Source organism: Lepidochelys kempii, chromosome 3 (assembly GCF_965140285.1).
Source record: "Lepidochelys kempii isolate rLepKem1 chromosome 3, rLepKem1.hap1, whole genome shotgun sequence".
NCBI classification, from domain to species: Eukaryota; Metazoa; Chordata; order Testudines; family Cheloniidae; genus Lepidochelys; species Lepidochelys kempii.
The window spans coordinates 209,735,571-209,761,417 of NC_136382.1; the positions used below are offsets into that span (position 1 = coordinate 209,735,571).

At 51.7% G+C, this 25,847-nt stretch overlaps 1 protein-coding gene across 1 annotated transcript in view; it reads right to left on the bottom strand.

Moving 5' to 3' along the window:
* The window catches only part of MERTK (MER proto-oncogene, tyrosine kinase), a 64,303-nt gene that overhangs the window by 9,583 nt on the left and 28,873 nt on the right, over positions 1-25,847 (bottom strand). The window contains exons 7-13 of the mRNA XM_073339908.1: positions 20,613-20,796; positions 18,977-19,128; positions 9,754-9,907; positions 7,988-8,141; positions 4,256-4,341; positions 3,614-3,709; positions 2,542-2,622 (exon numbers count right to left, since the gene is read on the bottom strand). Coding sequence (XP_073196009.1) covers positions 2,542-2,622; positions 3,614-3,709; positions 4,256-4,341; positions 7,988-8,141; positions 9,754-9,907; positions 18,977-19,128; positions 20,613-20,796 — 907 coding nt within the window. The remainder of the gene's footprint in view (positions 1-2,541; positions 2,623-3,613; positions 3,710-4,255; positions 4,342-7,987; positions 8,142-9,753; positions 9,908-18,976; positions 19,129-20,612; positions 20,797-25,847) is intronic.

A 25,847-nucleotide genomic window follows, 5' to 3' on the forward strand; every position in this document is an offset into this window, starting at 1 on the left:
CAGAAGAGATCCGTGCCCGGGCCCAGGCATGAAGGTCTGTGTGATCTCTGGGCACCTTGTCTATTACATTTCCTGGATCACCTGTATCATCGCTCTAGGGCTGGGTGGAACTCCTGCTTGGAGTGCCTGAGGGGTGCTCAGTTTATCTGCAGGTGCTGCAGAGAGAGCCCAGGAAGACAGTTTCTCTTCTAAACTCTGCCTGGTTTTTCCAGTCCCGCCGCTGTAAAATGCTGATCTGCGTTCTGTCTCCCTGGTCTACTCTGGGCATTTGGGGAAGCTGTCCATGTACAACCTAGAGAGAAATGGCAGGGGAGGTAAAACCTTTTATGGGACCAACTTCTGCTGGTGAAGGAGGCAAGCTTTCAAGCTTACGCACAGCTCTTCGAGTCAGAAGACAAGCTGAAGAAGAGCTCTGTGTAGTTTGAAAGCTTGTCTTCCTCCCCAACAGAAGGTGGTCCAGTAAAAGGTATTCCCTCCCCGACCTGGTCTCTTTGAAAGAGCCAATCATTAAGGGCATGTTGACCCAGACAGATGGTTGAAAGCTGGGAGAAGCTGGTTTCTCTCAGTTGTCTGCAGGAGCCTGAATTCAAGAGAGTGGAAAATCTCCAGAACAACAGAACAAAGAAACCAGGTGTTGGGCCAGCTTTTTCAAAACACCCAGGCTGAGAAACTGAGAAACACAGTGGACTCACAGACACACAGGGAAGGTGGGCAGGAGAGGGGGCATGCTTTCATAGTGGGAGAGTGTGTGATGGTCTTGATTTAACTGCAGGACCAGCCGAGAAAGAAGAAAGCTGGCCACAAAGTAGAGGGAGCGAAACTCCATGACCAAGAGGAGAATCCTTGACTCCCTAATGGGGTTGCCACCTGGCTGGTTTTTGACTGGCCTGGCTGGTTTTTCTACTGCTTTGTTGGTTGCCGGTCCAAAGACGTTGTTTGCCAGGTGTTTTGCTGTTGCTGGGTATTTCTGGCTATCTACATGGGTGGCCGCGTGTGCAGCAATCTGGTAACGCTGGCCATGCATGTCACAGCTCGACGTGCACCGCAGCCGCCCAAGGGTCCATTCAGCACCCTGGTCCTGCTCTGCATGCATGCAGCATGCCGGAGCAGACACCAGCTAATCAGGAAGCAGCGCCCTAGCTCCACCCTTGAATCTCTTCAACTCTTGCATGAGTGGCCAGTTTTTCTGTGCCTTGGAGGAAACTCCACCCCCTAGTGGACTCTGACCTAAGCCAGACAGCGCTCCAGAGCGGTGGGGAAACAGAGTCAGGGAACAGTTTATAGGGTCTGTCTGGATCTGTCTATCTTCTGTGCTATCTAAGCAAAGAGTACATGTGCTTAGAAACCTTTGCAAAGTCTAGCTGCTTGTCTGTCTGCTTCAAGCAGCACGGATCCCTGAAGAGTTCAACTCCACAAAGGTCTGGAGTGTGGGACCCAAACACAGCAGCCTGGTGAGCGTCCAGCAGGGGGTGCTCTCCCAGGGCGGTGTGCGACATCTACTGTAAATCCTGCGGCACACAGCCCAGACTGGGTCCCTTTAGTTTACAGCACTGCTTATAAAAACGCTGGCAATTTGCGCTTTCCTTTGTTGATGTGGGGAGGGACAATTTACCTACAACAGACGTGAGCCCAGGGGTTGGCTCTGGGGAGGAGACCTGGAAAGAGAAGCAGCACCATGCAGCCCATCCAATGACATTTTCCAGCATTCTTGCCCACAGCACACACCAGAAATGCTTTATGAGATGGCCACACCACCACGTCCACGGCAGATTCTGCAAGCGCAGCAGGTCCAGCACGAGGTGGGTTTTGACATTTCCCTTGGGTGGGGAGCAAACACTCACCTAAAATTCTGCAGAAAAGCAAAGTGCCTGGGGAATGAACTGTCTGGGGCAGCAAACAAGAGAGACACACGGGGGACGTTACAGTAACGCAGATAATCAATAATAACTCGATGAAATCTGGAGAACAGCGAGCAAATTCTCCACTCAATAGAGAAAGGTAAGAAGAAACCCCGTCGCCATCCAGCAGCTCCCTGCCCCCAGAGAGAACAGATCCTTTTGCTTCGTTTTCATTTTTCAGGATTTGCAATTCTGGGCTGAGCACTGAGCGCGCTTTCCAGAAATCGGACTGGCTGATCTGGCTACGGGTATTGTTCTCTAGAAAGGGATGGACACACACAGCGACACCGCACAGCAGATGTCTCCCCTAGGTCTTCCCTTACCCTCAATTCGATCACCTGACACTGACCCCAGGGGCCCTTTCCTGGGGATTATTGGGGAGGAGGGTCCTTATCTCCTCCTCCTAGTTATTCATTGATCCCCATGAAATACCTTGTATCCAAGCAGCTATTGCTTAGCTATGGCTGACAATCCCCTGCCTGACAACGCAGTCTCTAGAACAAGCCACGTTAATGGTCCCATGGGCTGGGCTGGCATTCACCCGCAGCGCCAAGCACTCTCATCCCTGGCCTTGGGCGAGCTGGGCAAATCTTGTGAAAAAACCCAAACAGCACTAGATCTCACAACCGTCACCGCTACTTACACTTCATGGTTTTCACGGCGACTTTCTGCACAGTGCCACTGGGCTGGCTGAGGTGCCCTTCCATCACTGACCCGAACTCTCCTGTACCATGAGAGAGAAGGAACAGTCTCCTTTGTCCACAGCCCCACGGCACCACCCAGCCACACCCAGCCTCTGCACGAGAGACCCAAAGGCTGTCGCAGGGATGCTGGTAGGGCAGAGCACGTCTGGCCCATGCCGTGCCTGGCTCACACCACACACAGAGGAGAGACGGTGCATTGCGCTGGACACACCACAGCTGCTGCGACCGGCTGTCCCCAGCCCGGGGGGACGATGGACTCGCACACGGGGCTGGAGCACGGACAGGCTAAGCACCAGTCAGACTGCAGCTCTGCTCCACTCACACAGGCAGTGTGGTGCTGGCCAGCCCAGAGAGTAAAGGACGTAGCAGCTGGGGATAGCGGCAGGGCCTCGGCTCTGGCAGAGCAGGGCTAGGTAATAACAAGGTGCTTAGCAAGGGGAGGGGCTGGAGTCTTCCACACCCCCATGCCCAGCTACAGCCTGCAGCTGCTGGGATCACACATCATCCCCGTGGGGATGGGGAAGAGACGGGGCCATGCTTCCCTGGCAGGGCAGTGTGCTATCTATGTAGTAGCAGTCCGGCTCCCTGTGCAGTGAGGGTCTGGGGCAGGCATTCTGAGCACACACTGGCCCTCCGTGTTCTCCCGTCTACTACAATAGTCCTAGAGATCAGGGCCCTTTGTGCTGGGGGCCGAATAGACACACAGCGAAAGGCCGTCCCTGTGCCAAAGGGCTCACAACTCAGACAAGGGTGGGAGGGGAAACTGAGGCACAGAGCCATGAAGGGATTTGCCCAAAGTCAGTGGCAGAGCCAAGAAGAGAACCCAGGTCTCGTGGGTCTCAGCCCAGTGCCTTGTCCTCTAGGCCACCCTGCCTCCCCACCAGGCCCTGCGTCTTGGGAGGATGCAGGGAAACCCGCACATGGGCAGAGGCAACGGTGCCAGCTAACACCATGCAGATTCAGCACTGCGTCCAACCCCCCATGGCACTCCGGACATTCAGCACCACTCACCCTCTCCCAGAATCTTCCCCAGGGTGAGGGAATCCCTGTCAATCACGACGTCCTGGAGCTTCTGCTGCAGCTCCTCGCTGACACCCAGGCTGGCCACTGCAAGAGAGGCCCTTGGTGAGCTGGGGAGCTCAGCACGTGCTCCGGATGCTGCAAACCCAGGATGGTCGCCACAGGTGGACAAAACATCAGAGGCACCTTTAGGGCTAAATCCTGCCCTGGTGCCTGTGGGGGAGGGCAGAACCGCTCTCTCCACAGCGCTCCAGGGACAAGCTGCCCCCCAACGTACCAGCCCCCAGCTCCCATTGAGGCCCATGGCACGTGAAGGTGCTCAGCCCCTCCGTGTGAGCCTGGTCCAGCCCCGGTGCATGCTGGAATGGGGGAGGCCCAAGGAGGCCAGGAGAATCCCCAGGTAGCCAGTTACTCCATTTTTGTGACGGTTTTGTGTGTTGGACCAGCACAAGGAGGCTCCAGCGGGGCCAGGATCAGGTCCCTTGTGGTTAATTGATGCCTCGTTTGGTTGCACGCACACACACAGGCTCTTTCCCTGTGGTCCTGTTTCACCATCAACCCTCTGCCCAAATCCCCACGTATTCCACCGCCCTCTCCACAACAGCCCGTACAACGGCATCCATCGGAGCTTACGTGTCAGTTCAATGGCTCTCCGGCTGTAGGACTGCTTTGCCGTGTAGCTGACGGCATGCTCTGAATCATCGCTGTGGAAAGCATCCCTAAGGGGACAGAAACAGAACGTGTGCCAGGGGAAGGACTTTTCCTCTCTCTTCCTGGAGCGTAGGGCCGCAGCTGCCCAGGCTAGTACATTCGCCTCCCTGAGATGGCTACGGTGAAAAGGAACCACACCTTCTCTCGCACCCAATACCTTTCCCTCCTGCTGCATGCTACCATCCCCTTGTTCACAAGGTCTTGTCAAAATCGCCATTTGCTACGTCTACACTTGATACAGCCAGTGGTTCGGTGCAGCCACTTACTACAATGATGGGAGGGGTTCTCCGATGGCTGAAGGCATTCCACCCAGCGCTGCGTAAACAGGGTTAGGTCGGTGGAGCTACGTCTCGCAGGGATGTGGATTTTTCACACCCCGGAGAAACACAGCTATGCCGATGTAACTTTGCAGTGCCCACCAGTCCTACGCCGCTCTATAAAGGATGGTGGGGGAAAAACACCACTTCATCCACATGAATGGCTCATTTTCCTAATCACACAGCAGAGTGTGTATTGATAATAATATTGCCCTGCGATCACTGTCCTTTCATAGATTTTAAAGCCGGACGGCCCCATTGTGATCATCTAGTCTGACCTCCTGTGTAACATAAGCCAGAGACCTGCAAATTATTCCTGGAGCAGATCTTTTAAGAAAAACACCCAATCTTGATTTTAAAATGGTCAGTGATGGAGGATTCACCACAACCCTTGATAAACTGTTCCAATACTAATTGCCCTCACTGTGAATTGATGCCTTATTTCCAGTCTGAATTTGTCTAGTTTCACCGACTAGCCATGGGTGGTCTTAGACCTTTCTCTGCTAGACTGAAGAGCCCACTGTGAAATATTGGTGTACTGGGTATTTGTTTACCCACACTGTCACGTCTCACAAAGAAACCAAGAGCTTCTCTATTGTCAGCAGAGCCGATTCCCATTCTCAGCGTTAGCCAGTCATCTCAAAACTTCAGCCCCTTCCTCTTTCAGAGACAAAAGTGGATTACGGCCAAACAAGCAGCGAATCCCAGAGCTCAAAATGCTGCAGGCCTGAGACTGAAATGTGCTCTGGAACCTTTCTGACTTGACTGTAGCAGACACTGAACTCGACAGGGCCTTTTGCAGGAAGGCAGCGTCAGGGAAAACCAACGTGCCGACTTTAACACGTGTTAGCCAAACAGACGTGTGCGGGAAGAGACATTTACAGGATGTTCGCCCAGTAGGCGGATGGGATCCAGATACACCACCCATTGCCAGACTGGGATCCAGTGTAACTCCTTGGGAAAGCCAGAGCAGTTAGGATTCATGTATCCATTTTTGCAAACTCCTTTACTCCAGTGCTCTGCGCCCACAGGAACCCAAGTTGGGTTTCAGTATTGAAAGCTGCAGTGACCATTCCCAGGGGGGAGGAGCTTTTACCACGACTGCAGACGTGCGAAGACAAACAACAGCCGTTACATCAAGATTCCCGTGGGGCTGAATTCCCAGAAGCATGTTTTTGCACATGCGTAAAGAGCTGGTTATTTAAAAAGTTTTTGACTAGAAAGAATCAAATTGTTTATGAACAAAAAGTGCAGGGGTTGGCCTACTTTGAAACCCAGCTTAGAAGGTCACAAGGGAGAATGCGTGCTGTTAATAAGGGACCATTGTCCACGATATTAAAAGCCACCACACAATGCAGTGCTGGCAGGCACTCTGCTCAGATAGGCTAAGGATTAGAACAAGTGTACTAGAAGAGTATCAGCAGCAGGGCTGCACAAGAAAACGGCACAGCCCACAAACCCTGACGTGAGGCAGAACTAGTCTCACTCTTCCGCAGTACGGCCGTATTCCTCTGCCTTTGTAACAACAAAATTCTTCCTTCACAGTGTAAGTATTTTCAATGCAGCGAAGAGCGCTATTCCACAGCACTGAGCATATGCAGGCCAAATTCTGATGTAAAATGCAGCTGGTTTTTAGAGATGCACAAAAATCCCCCCTCTCCTCCTACAAAATAACCAAACCAAATCCCTAGGTTTGCTGTTTTTTAAGTGAGCTAAAACAATCTTGATTCATTTTTATCGATGTATAGAACTTTTCTTCATGGTTAGATCTCGGTAGCTAGCCAGAGCCCCTTAATGCTGGGTTTATAAAGAAATTTCCAATACTGATGATGCAACGTAAATAGCAAAGAAAACGATATTTGCATAATAATAGTTGACAATCACATACTGAAGTTACTTATGCTGCTCAAGGGTTAGGAGATTGTTACATGGGTGCTGTAGGAGATGAGCCAGGGGCTTTCATCGTCCATTTGCAAAACTTTGCTTGCTGCTGAATATTCTCTCTCTTGCTACTGAGCTGAAGCTGAGAGAGCTGAAGGGCCAGTGAGAGACTAGGCTCCCCGGGGCGACTTTCCTTCCAGGCTGTTCCAAAGCAAGGAAAAGAACCTTGAACGAAAAGAGAAACGCTGAGGAAGGAGATGGACGTTTCGGCCCTTCCACTCTTGTGAAAGACTCCCAACTACCTCAGAGGGAGTTCTGTCCACCTCAGGGATGCGGCATAGGGCAAAATGGATCCGATGTATCTTAGGTGGCATCCCAGGCCTTCCATGGAGTCACCGCGAGGATACATTTGACCCAGTGTATTTAGCCTTTATTTTTTTGGCTTGTCCTTTTCAGTGGTGCTGGGTAACGAGTGGGGAAAATTCAGCTGCTGAAGAACAGTGGGGCTTTGTTGAAGGTGCTGGCCCCGGAACTGAGGCAACGCTGGCTGGGAGCAGGCTCTGCAGGTGAGGAGCACCAGGGTCACGTCTGAGCAGAAAGCTGGTCCCCAGGGAGAGAGCGTATTCGGTTACTGAGAAGGCGGCTCTGGCAAGCAAGCGGGCTGTGGACATCCTCAGGGATTACCTGCCAGGCAGCCCCTTCTCCCTAGTGACAGACCGTGTGCCCTCACAGTGGCTTACTTTTGAAATAATCCATTTCCAAGGATTACTGGACTATAAAAAGAAGGGGAGAAAACCTGATTGGTACCCCCTGGGAGAACAAAGCAGCCAGCGCTTGGTGTCTGTAATAGGTGGTCCTCCCACCAGACGGGCTGAAGCACACGGTCAGTGTGGTGTGAATAAGAAACGGTGCTAGGCAAGGCCACCTTGTGCTAGAATTACATTTTGGACACTAGAAAGCACGTTGGTTTGGAACCCTTTGATGCCTCTCTTGCTCTTGTGGAAATCACTTCCCTCCCATGTTCTTCATTATGCACCTTATTCTTGTTTTCTTCCCAAACCATCTCAGCGCTGTCAGGCCAATGTGTTCTCTTTGGAGCCAGGGAACTGAGTAACTTCCATGAGCACCCAGACAGAGGGATGCTGAGCCAGCTAAAGGCCCCGCAAGGTACAGGGCAGGTGGTGATAGGACCCTTGCCTTGAGCAGAGTATATGTCACATTCCTTACAACACGAAGATCTGGCCGTGCCCCTCAGAGCCGAGGCTGTGTGCGCTGGCAGCTACTGGGGCGAATAGGAGAGGTGAAGGTTTATTTAAAACCAGAGGTAGAATGCCTCCCGCTGCTCCCCTTGGTCAGCCCACTTCTGCCCCACCCCAGGGCCACCAGCTAGCCCCACGCAAGGCGTTCCCTTTGGCCAGCGCTCAGTGCTACCGCAGCCGTTATTTCTGCGACTTACCCAAACTTGGTTTCCATCCGTCTTTTCCTGACCATCACTGAGAAATACAGGATTAACCCAATGGCGACGATCCCAAGGAGAAAGCCAAGGACTATGGCAAAGGAGTGGCTGTTTCCCGGCGCTGGAGTCGAGGAAGGCGCGGAGGCTGTCAAACCTACTAAAACAGCCCAAAGTAAAGAACATAAACAACACGTGGAGGGCTTTTAAACAACTAAAAGCCAACAATGCATTCAAACCACAGAAGGCATGAAAGAAATACAGAAGCACTAGGAAAACATTGCATGGGGATGGAATACATCACTGCATGGCTTTACTTGAACAACAAACCCAGGTGTACGGGGATTTGGGGATGTGTTTTCCCAATGCTGGGCATGTTATTTCTATTACCGAAGCAACCAGGGGCCAACCGAGATCAGGGCCCCGTTGGGCCAGGTGCTGCCCAGACACAGAATAGGAGACCTGCCTGGGGCAGCTTGCCAGGCAGCCACAGGACAGGGGAAATGCTGTTCCACACACGTAGCCAGAGCAGGGGGCGGCTGCGAGCAGCACGGCTGTTTTCTGCCAGGGTGGGCGGGTGAAATCTGTTGGGCAGGGGGGTTGTTCAGAGGGGAATGACAAGGTGAGTGGGTGAGGGGCAGAGGAAGCGAAGAGGGGCAGGTGGAGAGACTGTGCTGCAGGGGGAGGGTTGGGGCAAACAGCCAATCTGCACAGGGCATGGAAAGACCCGAGCGCAGAAGGCAGCCCCCCTCGGACGCTCTGCACCCGCCCTCTGCTCTGGCTAGTCACCAGCCCCTACAGGAGTGCTGGGAGAGGCTCTGCCAGGCACATCCCGCCCAGAAGCCCTCTGGAGCCTGGGCCGAAACCCACGGAAGTGGTGGGGAGGCATCCAGAGGGCTTTGGACTGGGCCCCAGAGAGGCTCTCTGTGTGTGCGCCAGCGACCAGCATCTGGATGACCTCTGACCCTGCCCCCCAACAGAATCCCAGGTGGTGGCAGGCTGGGGAGAACCCAGGCCTGGAGACTGGGCTGGGTGAAGAGCTGGAGCAGGGGGGTGGCTGTATTAGGAGGAGCAGCCAGGCCTGTGGAAGAGCAACAAGGGCCTCTGGGAAAGAGGCAATCCGGCTGGAGCTGCGTGAGCTTCCAGGACCTGAAGGGAGGGCCAGCTGTGGAGGATCACAGCTGAGACGCGTGCCCCTCATCCCCACCGCCACCGAGCTGGGGCCTTCGCAGAGCCAGGGCCCACTTGGAGAAGGCTTCGGAAGCTCATAAAACCTCGAAGCTGGTCCCTCTCCCAGAGGCGGCTGGCTTGGAGAACGGGCCCCTCTGCCAGGGGCACAAGGCCCCCACCCCCTCAGGTCTGATCTTTAGCTGGTTGCAGCGACCAGAGCAAGTAGAGGCTGATGCACGCTCTGGCTTGCGGGGAGGCTCCAGCAACGGAAGCTTTGTGCAGACATGGGCGTGGGCAAGCTAACGAGGACACGGTGGTGAAAAACGCACGTAGCCTGTCCACACTACGGTTCCGATCAACTGCTACCGTTGCGGGAGCTGCAGTGGGGCGAATTCCACACCGACTTGCCGGGGCAGAGGTAATCAAACAGAGCCGTGTGTGTGAACTACACATTTAGCTAGCTAGGCAGATTCTCCACGTCAAACATGTACATTACAAGGAAGTTGTCCAGGTTCCAAAGCCAGGCAATGCCACAAACAAAGTGGGCTCTTTGAAATGAAATGCCTCTTTAATGACACGACCATACTATTTGTTCTCACCGTCCCCTGGAATGAAAACTACCACTGGGTCGCTGAAGGGCCCGGTCCCCCCCTTGGTGATGGCGGCTACGCGCACAGCACACGTGGCGTTAGTGACGACGATCGCGATGGTGGCAATGGTGGCGTCCTGCTGGGCTTCAGAAGAACGATTCTGCTGAAAATGAAAAGAAAGAGAAAGAAAGACGCTAGCACCGTGGAGAAGAACAGCTTGTTTTCGCTGGACCCGCCAAAGAATGAAAACTCAAGATTTATTTTAATCTAACATTCTTTCCCGATTAAATTTTCTGGTTGCCGACCCTTAATAGCCAGCAGGAGTTATGACCCTGCGTAATGTGACTGGGAGCTATTTATAGCGAATAATTGTTCTTCAAGAACCGGATGAAAACAAAGTAGCTGAACAGGATTTCCTTTTGAAACCACTTCACTGATCGAGGCATGATTCAACGCCATCGTCATGCAGCCTCCTTGGCAAGGTGAAATACCCTACCGGAGGAGCCAGGGAAACCTACACAAGAGAAAATACAGTCACTAAGCAGTAGGGAGCCATGCAACGGGGCCGGTGGGGAGAGGGATATAGTTCATGGGTCTCTATTTCTTGTCCTCAGGCTATCATCTGCCCCTGCTGGGGCCACAGGGCTTGCAGAAGTGACTCCAACACTCCCCCAGCTCCCCACTACACTCTCTGCCCAGCCAAAGGAGTCTACCTCCTACACAGATTTGTAGCCCCTTACTTGTATTGTTGAAGTTACCTACAACCAAGAAACAGACTCACCGAGCAGAAATTACATATGGAGCTGGTCACAGTGAGGCCTTGTCTAGATGAGGGTTTAATGGTATTAGCTGCCAGGGCTGAAAAGTCTAGCGTAGACTTTACTCCATGCTGAAAGGGCGAAGGCAAATTCCACCCCCCCCAAAGCCACCTGCCCAGCGTTCTGCACGGTGCCAGGACCTGCATCTGGCCACACGCTGGTCACCGGCCTGCTAGTTCAAAGAGCTTATTGCACCTTTGCTCCTAGCCCAGACCGTGCGGGGGGGGGGGGGGGAAGAGAACCCAGCAGCAGTCTAAGTTTTCTGCATGAACCATTTTTTGGGCACCTCGCACCAGGTTTGTCACACATGGCGTCCTGCACTTTGGCCCCGGCAGGGCGACCAGTTTGGCTGCAAAGGCTCCTATTGGCCCCACCTGTGACCATGTTACCACAAACTGACCTTGCTGGGGGAGGGACAGGCTCTCTGGGAGCGTGCTGCGTGGGGCTGGTCTTCCTCACTAGGCTGCTCCTCTCTCCAGCAAAGAGGAATAGGCTTTCCCCACAGGGCAGGTTGGCCCCTCCATAGCACCCTAGCTGAACTCCAGACGTGAAGCTCTCAGTCAGGAAGGGGCTTCTTAGAGGAACCCAGGCACATCGCCTCATGCCAATACGCAGTGAAGCACCTTGGGATTTGTTTTCTGATTATCGCTCCTTTCGACCGAGAGGCGTCTCTCTCCCTGCTGCCCTGCTCAGATACGGCCTGCCACACACACGGCCTGCTTTCTCTCCCCTCTCACGGATACCTTGCTTCTGTTCCTTCTCGTTTTAGGGCTCATTGTCGCTGCCAGAGTTCTCCAGCCAATTTCCCCGCCCGGGTAAATTAGCAAAACTCTACCGAGGTCAGTGAAACGGGGACCATCTACACCCACCGAGAATTTGGCCTCTCTCATTTTTCCATGCACAAAGTGCAACCATAATGAAGCAGGGGAAGGCAGACTTTGTAGCCGATTGTTTCCTACCAATGTGGCTTCATGTCATGCTAATGACATTTCTAGTTTTACCCTGTGTTTCCTTTCATGGCCCCATCACCACGTTAGATTTCTTTCAGTGTTATCACAGATGTTTTTCTTGATCAACTGTACAAGTGATTCCCTTTCCCACAAACTCATGGTTATTTCCTGCATTTCTTGTGAGCCAGCTGGACAGCTGAGAAAGTGACTGGCATTGCTCCATGACAGCCTGTTACTGAAAAACAACCGTTCTGTGACAGATCATACAGCTGGCAGACTGAAATGCTGACTACAACATCTGTGGACCGTTTTCAGACACAGCGTGGCCATGATACAGCAACAACAGGAAACTAGGTGAAGTGCGAGGTCAGCAGGAACCAAATCTGATTTGCAATTAGACAAAAGAACCCCCAGAATGGAAATGAAACTGCTTTATTAACACACACACACTTACAGGCCTCATGGATGTAGGTGCTGCTAAAATAGCTCTGTCCTATGGCACATCACTGAAGAAGGTTTGGCCTCCAGTTATGCACATGAATAGAGGGATACTTTCCTGCTCTTTTGCAACATACCCGGGTTTCTCCTGCTTTGCTTCCTGGCGCCCTGGGGCAAAGGGATGTCTGCAAGGCGGTGTTTCTGGGGCTGAGTATCAGTCAATGCAAAGGACGTCTGAACTCTTTAATCGCTCGTGGAGCTGTGCTGCACCATGTGAGGACTCAGCCTGGAGGGATATTCAGCTGGGCGTGTACAACACATGCACCAAGTGAAGCCTTCTCAGCTCATGTGAGACACCCACTGGGTCAGATCCTCTGGTCCCCTTCAGGCTGACTTAACAGGACAGCGGAGAATCCCCTGGCATAGGGAAGTTGCCAAGTGGCATAAAATGGGCAGAGCCACCTCTGCAAGATCCCTTTCCTGCCCTTGCATTTTTGGAGGAGTGTTAGTGAGGGGAGAGGTTTCAGCATAACTTGGCTGCTGGAGAGATCCGTAGGGCTCCATGACTACCGGCATAACTTAGAGCAGCCCCCAGGCTGCACCCAGCCCCAGCGTTGGGGGAGGGGAGGGAGAAAGGCAGCTCGTCTGGCTCTGATCCGCTGGATTTAATAACCAAGAAAACCTCAGCTCAGAGCTGCCATGTCACAGTAAAAGCTGTAAACAAACAGGGCTCTGTGGGCCAGCCAGCAGGCAGGTAGCCGTTCCCTCAGCCAACGGCCTGTGCGAGCCCAGGTATCTGCATATGTGATTTAGTATCTCTCTGCTCCACAGCCCCAGGCCAGCACAGTGCTTCAGCACGTACCTAACTTTAAGCACACGATGAATCCCACTGGCTTCAATGGGCTACTCACATGCTTGAAGTGAGCCAGACACATGCTTACGTACCTTGCTGAATCGGGGCCGCTATTTCCATCTCATCTGACCCTACCCTCTTGGTTCATTGAAGTCCCTGATCCAGAGCCTGGAGGAAGTGTCCGGACTGACTGAGACTTCATTTGGATAACCCTATGGTCAAGATTTTCCAGAACAGGTCCTGAATGAAGTTGGGATCCTACATCCACTTTTAGACATCTACCTTGGTGGCTTGATTTGCAAGGTGTTGCGGGTCCTTGCATCCATGCCCCAGTTCTGGCCAGCAAGAGAAGGCACCTGACCCCTTTGTTCAGGGTGGGCAAGAAAGAGGTAAAACGGGGTGTCCTCTGCATATTGAGAACGCCCTCCCCATGATTCCACCCTCGCCTGAGAAATGTTGGCCAAAGCAAGGATTGCTAGGACAGCTTGGGACAGGTCGCCACTCTCTGTGATTACAAGGCTCGGTTGGGTTTTGATCTGATGTGTGCGCGCCCTGGAAGCCGGCTTGCGAATACCGACATTTGGATATTTGTAGGGATGTGTATGTAGGAAATGTGTGTTCTGGGCTGCCTGCATTCTAACCCTGCGGCATTACATGACAGTCAGCAACATGATGTTTTGCCCTGCAATGAATGCTGTAAGTAGATGGAACGAATCAACCATAAACCACAAAAATAGTCTTCAGTCCCAATTCTGCAAAGAGCTTTTGCCCTGTCTGGCAAAGTCCCATTCTTATGCACCTCGCCAAGATCTCCTACAGTCAGGAGCCACTCACCCACTAGCAGAGGTTTTATATCTTCCTTCAGCTCATCAGGTTTTCCACACTGAATACAGATCACTTAGGAACAGTAAGCAGCTATGGTGTGTAGTTATCCTTAAGCAGAACACCTTTTTTATTGCTTAAAAGTCTTACGTTGGAAATTCACAAAAAAAAGAATAATAAAAAAAGTCCCTTCTCCCCGGGCTTGTGAGAAGATAAACGTGTCAGCATCTTTTTCCAGTGTTAGTCACAAGATCATAATATTGTTTTCCCAATTTCATTGTGCGTGGGCCATATAGATGTCTGTGCAAGGATTAAAGGGGAACAGAAATCGCAGTGTCTTACAAAAAGAGTGTGAATCATTTCCATGCAGATTTCAAAAATGTACGCATTCAGCGCCTCTTTGTGTTCTAAACTTTGGATTATTCAGAGGGCAAGAAACAGCCCAGCAAAGTATGCAGGTAAGCAGGCAACTTCTGGACGGGAACATGTGTCCGGCTTGCCGGCTTCCTTTTGTCTGGTCTATAATGGCTCCATTTGCTTCACATTTGTTATGCAACTCCCTTCATTCCCGTGCAGGGATTTCCCACAATGCAATCGCTCCAAGGTCACATGCTGTTCTGCCCATCATCAGCGGTGATCCAGGAGCAGCCGGACAGCTCAGGCTAGTCTGGCTTGAAGAAGAGGCTAGTAGCTCTGGGTCTTGAAGGCTTTTGTAACTGGCATTGCTGTAGCCCGAAGAAAACAAGCAAAAACAACAACAAAAAAGTCAGAATTTTAAGCTCAGGATTAGGGCTGGCCGGAAAATAATTCTGTTCCACAAAAAATGGTGAGACTTCGGAATTTGTTTCCATTCGGCTATGGAGCAAGACTGAGACCTTTGGAAATCTTTCATGAAAATCAGAGAGATTTGGAGCAGGGACTTCAACCCTGATCTCCCACATGCTTGGGGAGTGTCCTCACCACCAGGCTCTTCTGTCTGCTGGGTCCCTCACTTATCCTCTGAAATTCCAGCCTGGACCTGAGAAACTGTCCCTAGGGAAACGGTGTCAAAATCGGCACGTTTCCTCCAAACGTTTCTGTTAGGACGAAAGGAAATTTTCCAACAAAAAAAAAAGTTTCACTGCATTATTTTGCCAAGTTCTTCTACCCAAGATCCCAAATGCTCCCTTCATTCTGCCCTGCAAATGAAGAGACTCCCCTCCTGCATACACTCGGGAGAGATCCACGGAGTCACACTGGTGTTGGGGACCCTGGGGCATGGCCACTAGGTAACTCGAGGGGATGGAAGACCACGAGTGTCGATGAAGCCCCCTCACACTAGGCCCAGGTGTCCTTGGCCCCCACTCCCACCTGGAGGCACTCGCAGCAGCTCTGCGTACTAGGCCCAAGTGTCCTTGGCCCCCCCGCCTGGAGGCGCACACAGCAGTTATGCTAAGGATCTGCAACAATATGCTGCAGAGTCAGACTGCCTGAAACTAAGCAAGGCCAAACAGGGCAAATATAAAAAAACAATGCTGAATAAAGCAGCTTTATGTATAATTTAACCAATAATACAGAGAACCAGGGAACTAGCTGGGAACTGGATTGGCTGGCTATATGGATACTTGGGGCAGCTTGCTATTAAATAAATATGCTAAAAAATATATATATATAAAAGCCTGTGTGACTTCCTGCTCTGGGTACAGGATTTGAGATTCAAATCTCCCTGTACCTATTTGAAGCTTCAAATAAACTTTTCTGCTTCTCCACCCCGTTGTGATTATTGGGTGCAGCACACCGGGTAACGAACCAATTTCAGCTGTTGTTTAGCCTCTTGGCACTGGGTGTCAGCAACAGCTTTTGGCGTCCCTGGGTGAGCGACGAGGCTGCAATTTAGCCTTGCCCAGACCCTTCCTGGAGGTCGAAGATTGCGGTGAGAACCGACGCCCAGTGCGCACCGGTGAGTTCACCGGGGCCTCGGAGGAGATGCGATTTGATCGACCCCGGAGGGCACAATGGTGCAACGCACTCATATAGTGGAGAAGCAGTTGTGGACAGCGGTGAACAACCGGTCCCTTAGACATGGGGGAGGAGCAGCTGCAGGCCACGGTGAAGAACCGGTCCCTTGGATAAGGTAGGAACCTTTTAAAATCCGGATTGTATGCTCTGTTGGAACCTGGGGACGCCCAGAGTTACCTTGTAGGTATGGGACAGATACAGAGCTCAGGGCATTGTGTACGCCCCTAGAGTGCATTCTAGCAAACTGGAAGGTATTTGGTGCGGATCCGATGACTAAGAGCCAATTAAAACGATTCTGTACAGTTGACTGGCCTCAATATCAACTAGAGGACCAGGAGTGGTGGCCACCAGGAGAGTCAATTAATTACAACACGATCCTCCAATTAGTTTTGTTTTGTCAGTGAACGGGTAAATGGAATGAACATATGTATGCACATTTGTTTCTGACTTTATGTACTCGACCAGATATTTTACAGCACTGTAATCTGACTCCGACTGGTTCGGTAGCAGCTAATGTTAGTCCCCAGACCCCCACCCGGACTGTAATGGCAGAGCCGGTGTCCCCTTCGGCCCCTACACCCACACCTTGTAAGTCCCCCGAGCAGACCCCAGGTGGATCCAAATGATCAAAGGGATATGACCCGCCTTACCTCCTATAAGGAGTTGCTTTTGCATGGACTCCGTCACTCGGCTGTCCGACATAATAATTGGGCAAAGCCATATGAAGTAATGCAGGATTTAAAAGAACGCCCAGGGGCCTTTCTACAGCGTATTTGGGACACCATTCTACAGAACACTAATGCAGACCCCGATAATCAGGCAACTAAGTCAATTATTAAGAAAATTTTTACGAGCAGAGCAGCCCCTGATATTAAGAGAAAGTTACAAAAAAAGGAGGATTTAATGGGCATGACCATGGCACAAATTTTAAAGACTGCAAACCGAGCTTATAGTCTGAGAGAGACAGAGAAAAAAAAAAAAAGCAAGTGAGAGTGATGGTAACAGCGGTACAGGCCGGCACTAAGAGAAGTGGTGGGGGAGGAAGGGGCCGTGGACGCGACCGTCCGGGCCCGCAGGAGAGACGACTGGGTCGCAACCAGTGTGCCCTGTGTCGACAGGAGGGACACTGGAAAAATGAGTGCCCAAAGAGGAAAGAAAAGGGGGGTTCCCCTATGATGGCAATGGCGGAGCAGGAATAGGGGTGTCAGGGGAGACGGACCACTCTACCCCCGGAACCCTGAGTAAAGATGCGGGTGGGAAGCTCAGAAATAGATTTTTTAGTGGACTCTGGAGTGGCCCAAACTGGCGTAAATCGGCCTCTTTAGTTGCCAGTAGCAGATTCCCTCACTGTGGTGGGAGCCACAGGCAGGGACACCAAGTGCCCAGTGAATGGCCCAGCGGAATGCGCTTTGGGAAACAGGACTATATCCCACAAGCTGGTATACCTCCCTGAGTGTCCAACATCTCTGCTGGGACGGGATCTGCTTTGTCGCCTCGGTGCCACCCTGCATTTTACTGAGGACAAAATAACCCTTACCTTACCCCCTGAAAATGCATGGATCATGACCCTTGCAGTTGAGCCCGCAGCCATGCAAGCCCCAGAATGGAGCCCATGGGAAGACCAGGTGTACCCCCTCGTGTGGGCATCAGGGATTCCAGGAAAGGCCACCCACCAGACCCCCATTACTATTCAGCTCATACCAGGGAAAGGCCCAGTGCAAGTAAAACAGTATCCAAATCAAAAGGAAAGTCAAAAAAGGTTTACAGGAAACTATAAATCGATTCCTAATGTATGGTATTCTCCGGGAATGTCAGTCAGCCTGGAACACTCCCATTCTACCCATACAGAAGCCTGATGGCACGTATCGGCTAGTACAGGACCTAAAGGCAGTCAATGAACGGGTTAAGACTCTGCACCCTCTTGTCCCTAACCCGTATACCTTTTTGGCTTCTATACGGGGACAGTATACCCATTTTTCAGTCCTTGATCTGAAAGATGCTTTACCATCCCAGTTGCCATCCCGTCACAGGAGATCTTCTCCTTCGAGTGGGAGGACCAAAAAAGGGTTAAAAAGCAACTTTGCTGGACAGTGTTGGCCCAGGGATTTAAAAACTCCCCCATCCTCTTTGGCCAGGCTCTGGCCAGGGACCTAGAGGAGTAGGATAATGAGAAGGCGCTCCTTCTGCAGTATGTAAATAATTTTGTTATTTGTTATTTGCCACTGTGGGTCAAACACCCTGCCTTAAAGCCACCGTGAGCCTCCTGAATTTTATTGGACTCCGGAGATATCAGGTAGCATGGAGTAAGGCTCAAATTGCCCTCCCAGAGGTACGATACCTCGGGTTTCACATATGGCAAGGAGAGCATCAGCTTTCAAGCAAAAAAAAGGAAGCTATCTGTCAAGTTCCTACCCCAAGTAACCGTAAGCGGCTCAGGGCATTTCTGGGTATGGCTAAATAAAGCAGCTTTATATATAGTTTAACAAATAATACAAAAAAAAAAACAAAAAACTAGATGAAAACTAAATTGGCTGACTATATAAATACTTAGAGCAGCTTGCTATTAAATAAATATGCTTGCTTATATATATATATATAAAGCAGCCTGTGTGACTTCCTGCTCTGGGTACAGGATTTGAAATTCAAATCTCCCTGTACCTATTTGAAGCTTCAAATAAACTTTTCTGCTTCTCCACCCCGTTGTAATTATTGGGTGTAGCACACCAGGTAACGAACCACTCAAGCTGTTGTTCAGCCTCTCGGCACTGGGTGCCGGCAACACTGGGATAAATCCCACGCAAACGAGATCCAGCTTGGAACCCAAGAGCCAGATTCTCCCCGGCCATGTACCTCCTCGCCATTTCCATCTGTAAAAGCTACCGAATCCAAATTCCTGCTCCAGAGATCTTAACAAACCCTCCAGCACAGGGAAGAGCCCCTCAAAATACTAACACGTCACATGCAAACAACATCTTATTTGTTTTTTTAAAGAAACCCCATAAAGAAGCGATAATGAACACACACTTTTTCTTGCTTTGCAGCTCCCCTTTAAGACAAGAAGTGGCACAACAGCACTGGCTAATATTCTTCGTTATGAACTGTATTTGGTAAGCCAGGGCAGCACTGTACACACACACACACACACCACGGAGCCAGTCGCTGCCCCAAAGAGTTTATAAACGCTGTGTATGGCTATAGACAGCGTTGGTAGCTACAGACAGATGGGGGACCATCAGGGATCATTGAGAGGACACCTATCAGCAAGAAAGACAGCGTCGCAGCTGCCTGGCCATTGCCGAGATTTTTGTGGCCATCACGTTACATTTAGTTCTTATATTTCTTTTCATACTCACCGTTATCTCCGAGTTCTGCCAGGTGTGCAGTAGCCTGTAGGCCTGCAGTTCTCCATGCTTTCGCCCAAGGTGGGGCTTTACCCATCTGACTTCCAGGGAGGAGCTGGACTCATTGAAGAACACTGTGACATTCAGAGGTGGAGTAGTTGGGGCTACAAGACACAAACAGAATCACATACAGAGCTAAGACAACCAGGCAAACATGCCCATCAGCAACCCATGTGGATGTGGCAGGGCTCCTGGGTCACGGAGCTGAACGTGGGACCTTCTGTGTCTCACAGATGGAGGCCCTGATCCTGCAGGGACTTTGGCACTCACGTGGAGCTCATGGAAGGATCAAGGCTAGTTCTTTAAATAACCCCCTCTCTAAGTCACTCTGTCCAACCGGCCATATTGTTCCGATTCCCTGAGCGCACCCCGTGGCAGGAGAGCCATAGGGAGAGGGTGGCTTTCCAGGCCCCGAGTCTCACACGTCCAGCTGCTGTTTTCGGCACTGCAATAGCTGCCACGCGCACGTGCCAGACGGCTGTGGGGATGGGCAGGGGAGCGACTGAATAGGAAAAACCCCTCATCTTGAAGCTGCACACTCTCCTCTTTCGGGGGGACCCTGGCTCGCTTCCCCCACCCCGCACTTCCCCACCCCGAGAGCAGGGAGCAGCCGTATTTCATAACCCCCAGGCGACCCATGACCCAGAATGCCAGCCACCAGCTGACACCAGCGGCTGCTTTAGCTGGGATTTCCTGCAGACAAGACGTGGACGCGGGAGGGGGCGAACTCCCAGGCCATGTCTCCCTACAAAGGCCCCCGCAGCGTGAACCGAGACGCTCCTCTCCTACGCAGCGGGCGCTGCTGGCCCAGCATGGTCCCAGCCCGAGGGGGCTGTGCTTGGCATGGAAAGGGCCAGAGCCAGCCGCACGGTGCGGGAGGGCAGAGTGTGTGAGGAGCCTCTTTCCTCACCCTCAGCTCATGCACCTGGGTCCCTCCCTCAGGCCTGACAGCAAGCACCGGGGGTGCCCTACTGCCCTGCCGGCTGGGCTTTCACAGCCCCAAAGAGCCAGGATCTGCACGGTCGGGGGCACAGTCAGGCGCTGGCTGGCAGGTGCAGTGCTTCTCTCTAAGGGGCCCATCCTGCACCCCGATTCCCATGGATCAGGAGAGAGCCCGAGCCCAGCTGGCCTAGGGCTGATTCCCCCAGCCCTGTGCCTGCTGCAGTCAGGGAGCGGAGCGCGGGTGTTGGGGGGGGGGCAGGGGTGTCACACGCTAACAGACCAGTGTGGAAGCGTGCAAGTCACTGCACCGAATGGAGCCCAAATACTCCTCCCAACCATGGCCCCCAGCTCCCCCCAGCCGCCCCAGGCCTGGCTGGACGCTGAGGGCAATGGAAGCGACGGGGGAGCCGCCTCCCCCAGAGCGGAGGAAATACGGCAGTGAGGGCCAGCTGGCCCATGCACCCGCCGGCCTGCACTTCCCACTGCCAGCGACCACGCAGTGCTGGTGAAGGAGCTCCTGGTGACCCATCCCTTGGGCCTCGGCATGGAGCGGTCAGTGCCCTCTCGGCAAACTGAACCCCTCACCAGAGTGCAGCAGAGAGCCCCCAAAGCACAGACAGGCCCCCAAAGGACCGTCTCGTCCTACCTCCCTCAGTTGTGCTGGCCAGAATCCAGGGGCTGAACGAAGACCAGCCGACTTCATTCCCGCAGGAAACACGGATGCTATACTCTGTCATGGGCTGCAGCTGCTGGACTCGGTACAGGTGAGGCGGCACGGAGGTGTTCCAGATCAGAAATGAGCCGTTGCTCAGTGGAGCTGCTTCCCTGACCTTCATCGGAAATCAAACAGGGACACGGATGAGTCAGTAAGAATCTGCCATGCCAGAGGCACGTGAAGAATTTGAAGTCTGTAAACAGGATCCAGAATTCTGTCCTTCCTCTGCTCTTCCCTCCACGCTCTCTTAACTCTTACGGGGAGAAGACTGGGGGGAAAGTTTCATGGTAGGCAGCAAGGCTAAAACTTCTAATAAACACAGCCTACCATAAGAATGGCCACGCTGGGTCAGACCAATGGTCCATCCAGCCCAGTGTCCTGTCTTCCAACAGCGACCAATGCCAGGTGACCCAGAGGGAATGAACAGAACAGGCCATCATCAAGTGATCCATCCCGACACCCATTCCCAGCTTCTGGCAGACAGTGGCGAGGGACTCCCAGAGCATGGGGTTGCCCATGTTCTCATTTTAGAGGAGGACACAAAATATCTATGGTAAAATGCCCAGCTGCTCTGCTGCGTGCGCCCTGATGTCAACGGAGGAATAAACACAAAGCGTAACGCAGATGCAAGGACTTGGAAGTCGTCGCTCCTGGTCCTGAATTCCCACTCTAAAAGCTCAGCAAGGCTCTATTCCGAGAAACTTCTTTGTTACTGACAAATCTCCCAAAACCACACAGACCCTAAACAAGGAGGATTCTGCAGCATGAGGGAAAAAGACCATGGAAGGTGGCAGGTCAATGTATTTAACACGTCGTTTTCCTTGCACTGAATTACTCAGAACCAAAATACATTGTCAGGTGAAAGGCATGACAAGGGACGAAGCAGCCAGTCATAACAAGAACTAGATGCAGTGAGATTAGATGGGAGTCACAGAAAGATCAGGATCTTATCTTGACCCTACAAGGATTTGACTCAGCTCTATTCTGACTTGGACTTTCGGGGTCCCACCTCCGGCTGAACGCTCCTTCGTGAGGTCTATGATGGACTCTTGCAACAAACCCAAACCTCACACCGTATGAAATGTCACCTCTCACTGTGCACTCCTAACAGCTGCCCCATGCTGCTGCTGCTGAAGAAGAACAAAGCATGAAGCCAATTAACACTCTGGAATCTGCTAGTGAGTTATCCCCTTAGCTGAATTAAAATGCTCTGCCTTTTACGAGATGGGAAACCGCCCAGTGAAAAGTATCAGAGTTAAAAATGTGAAAAGTCTTCCAGAATTTTGACATACAGAGCAGACTGCACACACAGAGTACCCCAAATCTTCTAGTTAGTGCCCCGAGATTAAAAACCAGCACTTCAGCACACTATGCATCACGCTTTGCTTCAGAATTCCCATGCCCGGGACTGCAGCTTTTTAAACGGAAGAAGAGTTTAGACACGTCCGGTCTGAAAGCGTGGGCATGGATTTCACCAAAACCACCCCCGGGCCTGGCGCTGCTGTATGGAAAGCCAGCAACGCAGTCAACCACACCTGGAAGAGGGATGGATGTTATGCAGCCCTCCATGCGCGCTCCACCTTTCCTCCTTTACACATTCAGCAGAGCGAGATCCTAGTACAGAACAAAACTCTCACCCCGTATGCAGCACGGGCTGGAGTTGTGGGAGGACCTCTGAAGGGTGTAAGAATGAGAGGAACCAGAAGAAGTAATCTAACCAGCAATTAACCAGCAGAAAACTCAAGCTATCCACCAACCTTGCCAACAGTACTGGAGTTCTATCATCACTAGAACGACCTCGTCTTGAATGGCTCCCCCAGGAGACTATTTCCTAGCTTCAGGCAAGCATGCAATTTCTTCTCTTCCCCACTCTATTTTAGAGTGAACCTGCATAGGAAGTTCCCAACTCAGCTTGAGTTTGAGGCCTTGTGCTCCACATAGGTTGTTGCAGGACAGCCAGTAGCACCGGTCTGCATTCAACAAAGAGAAGGCCACCATGTCTAGTGCTTAGTACACAGGACCAGGAGACAAGGGCCCCGGAGTCAGCATTGACACTGGCTCACTATGTGGCCAGGGGGCAACATTCATAAGCAGAGATGAGGACAATTCATGTCAGATTCCCAAACCAGACAGAAATGCAGGGTCAGAAGATCATCAGATGCTGCTAGACGCTTTGGCAAGAATGTTTAGAACAGTGACCAAAACCATCTGCTGCTGATACTGGCTCATGTATTGTCATGATATCGTAGTATGTTTCCAGCTGCTGTATCCCCTTGTCTCAGCCCTACGTGGTCAAATGTGCTATGAAGAGTCAAAGGGGCAAAAGAAAACACCGGCGGTGATGGACCCGATTCCCAGGGGTGCTGCATGCCCTGAGCCCTTGCTGGCTTTGTCCAATCAGCACCTCCGGAAGTCAGCCCCGTTACTGTTAGATCACAGTAAGAGTCAAGGGAGGAGGTGACAGAGAGAAACATGATCTTTGAAAAGCACCTGCATGACCACAAGTCAGATCTTTTTTAAGTAGATGGCAGGGGGAGGAAAGAACATCCCCTGAGACACCCTGCATCCAGACACTGACAGACACCCAATTCTCTGAATATTCTTGGGGAAACCCTGCATCCCACAGCATCTTCCCTCAGAGTGCTCTCCCTGCAGTGATGTTACCATGGGAGGAGGGATAGCAAAAATTGGGGATTGGTCCTGCTTTGAGCAAGGGGGTTGGACTAGATGACCTCCTAAGGTCCCTTCCAACACTGATATTCTATTATTAGCTTCCTGCAGACGGCTCACCGGGGGCCCCCCATCAGTACTGGTCAAGGCGATGCATGGCACTTTCCAGGGACTGATCGCTAAAAGGGGGTTGAGTGATGTGATTTACATCGTCTTGTTGAGCGGTGAACACGTGCTAAATACAGAGGGCCCAGTGCTGCCTTTGATACAAGTCCCTAACACCTCCTGACCTCAGCAGGAGGTGGCTGTGCATGCCTAGGGGTAGAATTTGGTTCACAAAATCCTAAGCAAAACCTTAGCAATGTTACTCCGAATAAGGCTGAGATACGTATATCTAGAACGTACGATCAGCGACCGGACATGCAAATGGATTCCTAAAATGCAGGTGGATTGGTCACAATTACGAATTCTAAATCCCTCTGAGCCTTGTAGATTCTTTCCAGAGAGGAAAGGAGGACTTGTGGCACCTTAGAGACTAACCAATTTATTTGAGCATAAGCTTTCGTGAGCGACAGTGAGCTGTAGCTTACGAAAGCTCATGCTCAAATAAATTGGTTAGTCTCTAAGGTGCCACAAGTCCTCCTTTTCTTTTTGCGAATACAGACTAACACGGCTGTTACTCTGAAACCTTTCCAGAGAGGGGCAGTCAGACACGGATCATTCAGAACTGGAACACAGGGCTCGGTTCCTGCTAGCTGGGGCCAGGAGAGCACTCGCTATCATCACTTACAGGGTCAAAACTAACTACCTTTGGCAAGGCGGCATCACCGGAGCCAGGCTGAACTGCTGGCTGAGTCACTGCAGTTGTTCTTGCCAGGAATCACATCGTGTTTTCGGATTTAAAAGGCTATTTCCTAGTGACGGGTCATGTACATTAAGTCACAGGAAATTCTTTGTCCCTCCACCCTACTTCCTGAGCTTGAGTAAGAATGGAACGTTAAAGGCCACGCTCACATTAGATTGGATGAGGGATGGTGAAAGTGAAAGGTCTCTGCGGATGCAATCCATCGAGGGTTATGGAAGTGTCAGAGGAGGAGTCATTCAGATGCAGACACAGTGGATGTGACTGAGGGCAAACGGAAGGAAGCCAGGTCTCACTCACTATTTTTATTATGTAAATTGTCCAAGATTTTACTTCATTCACAGGCCAGGTGCTATCAGAGCCGTGACTCATGGGGGTGCCATGGAACGCTAAAGATGTGGCCTGACCCCTCTCGGATTCCATCCAGGCCCCAGGCATTCCTCCTGCTGCCATCCAGACCCTAGCGTACTCCCTCAGCTGTGCCGGGCGACTTTTAAGATGCAGATTTCTGCCACCACAATACTTTTAAGCCAAAGGACATTTTCCCTGAAACCAGATGCAACCTTTGAAAGGAGCGCCCTAAGATGTACGCACCCGACTGAAAGGGTTCATAGAATCATAGAATATCAGGGTTGGAAGGGACCCCAGAAGGTCATCTAGTCCAACCCCCTGCTCGAAGCAGGACCAATTCCCAGTTAAATCATCCCAGCCAGGGCTTTGTCAAGCCTGACCTTAAAAACCTCTAAGGAAGGAGATTCTACCACCTCCCTAGGTAACGCATTCCAGTTTCACCCTCATAGTGAAAAAGTTTTTCCTAATATCCAATCTAAACCTCCCCCACTGCAACTTGAGACCATTGCTCCTTGTTCTGTCATCTGCTACCACTGAGAACAGTCTAGAGCCATCCTCTTTGGAACCCCCTTTCAGGTTGTTGAGAGCAGCTATCAAATCCCCCCTCGTTCTTCTCGTCTGCAGACTAAATAACAGGTTAATAACGACGGGGCTGGAAAGTACTGCTGTTCTGAATGAGCCATGGCACAGAGTGGTGTTCAGTTACCCTCAGCTGGTCCGTATTCAGCAAAACTAGCTATTATGCCGATTACGGTAAAAACGAACCCGTTATAAACAGTCACGAAATCACCGAAGAGCAGAAAAAGGCCCTGGGCCTTGGAGCACCCCCTGCCTTCCCAGGTTAGAGCTACGGGAGAGCTGCCTGCAGGACTGGCCCCAAAGCACCGATAAAGAAACGAATATCTGCACTTGCTCAATCATTTATCAGGAAGCCAACTTCCTTCTGATGGCCAGCAGAATGCTGAGCGTGGAGAGGTGTCCTGTATCTTTGAGTCTCCCTGGGGGCGCTGTGAAAGTGGTTACTGGTGCCAACACCCTTCCTCTGCCCAGCGTCCCAGCCAAACAGCTGAGCTGGGTGCTGGGACCAGGGGAGAGCTAATCAAGCACCCTGAAGGCATCTTAAAAGCGGTTTCTTCTACTTCCTCCAGGATTCAAATCCGAGATGCCCCCAACCCCAGCACCCACGGGGAAGCTGGCACTGCCTGTTGCCAGCCTGCAGATGTCTGGCCAGAAGGGACCTCATGGCTTTGACATCCTAACCCCATGAGGGTCTTGACCCTTCT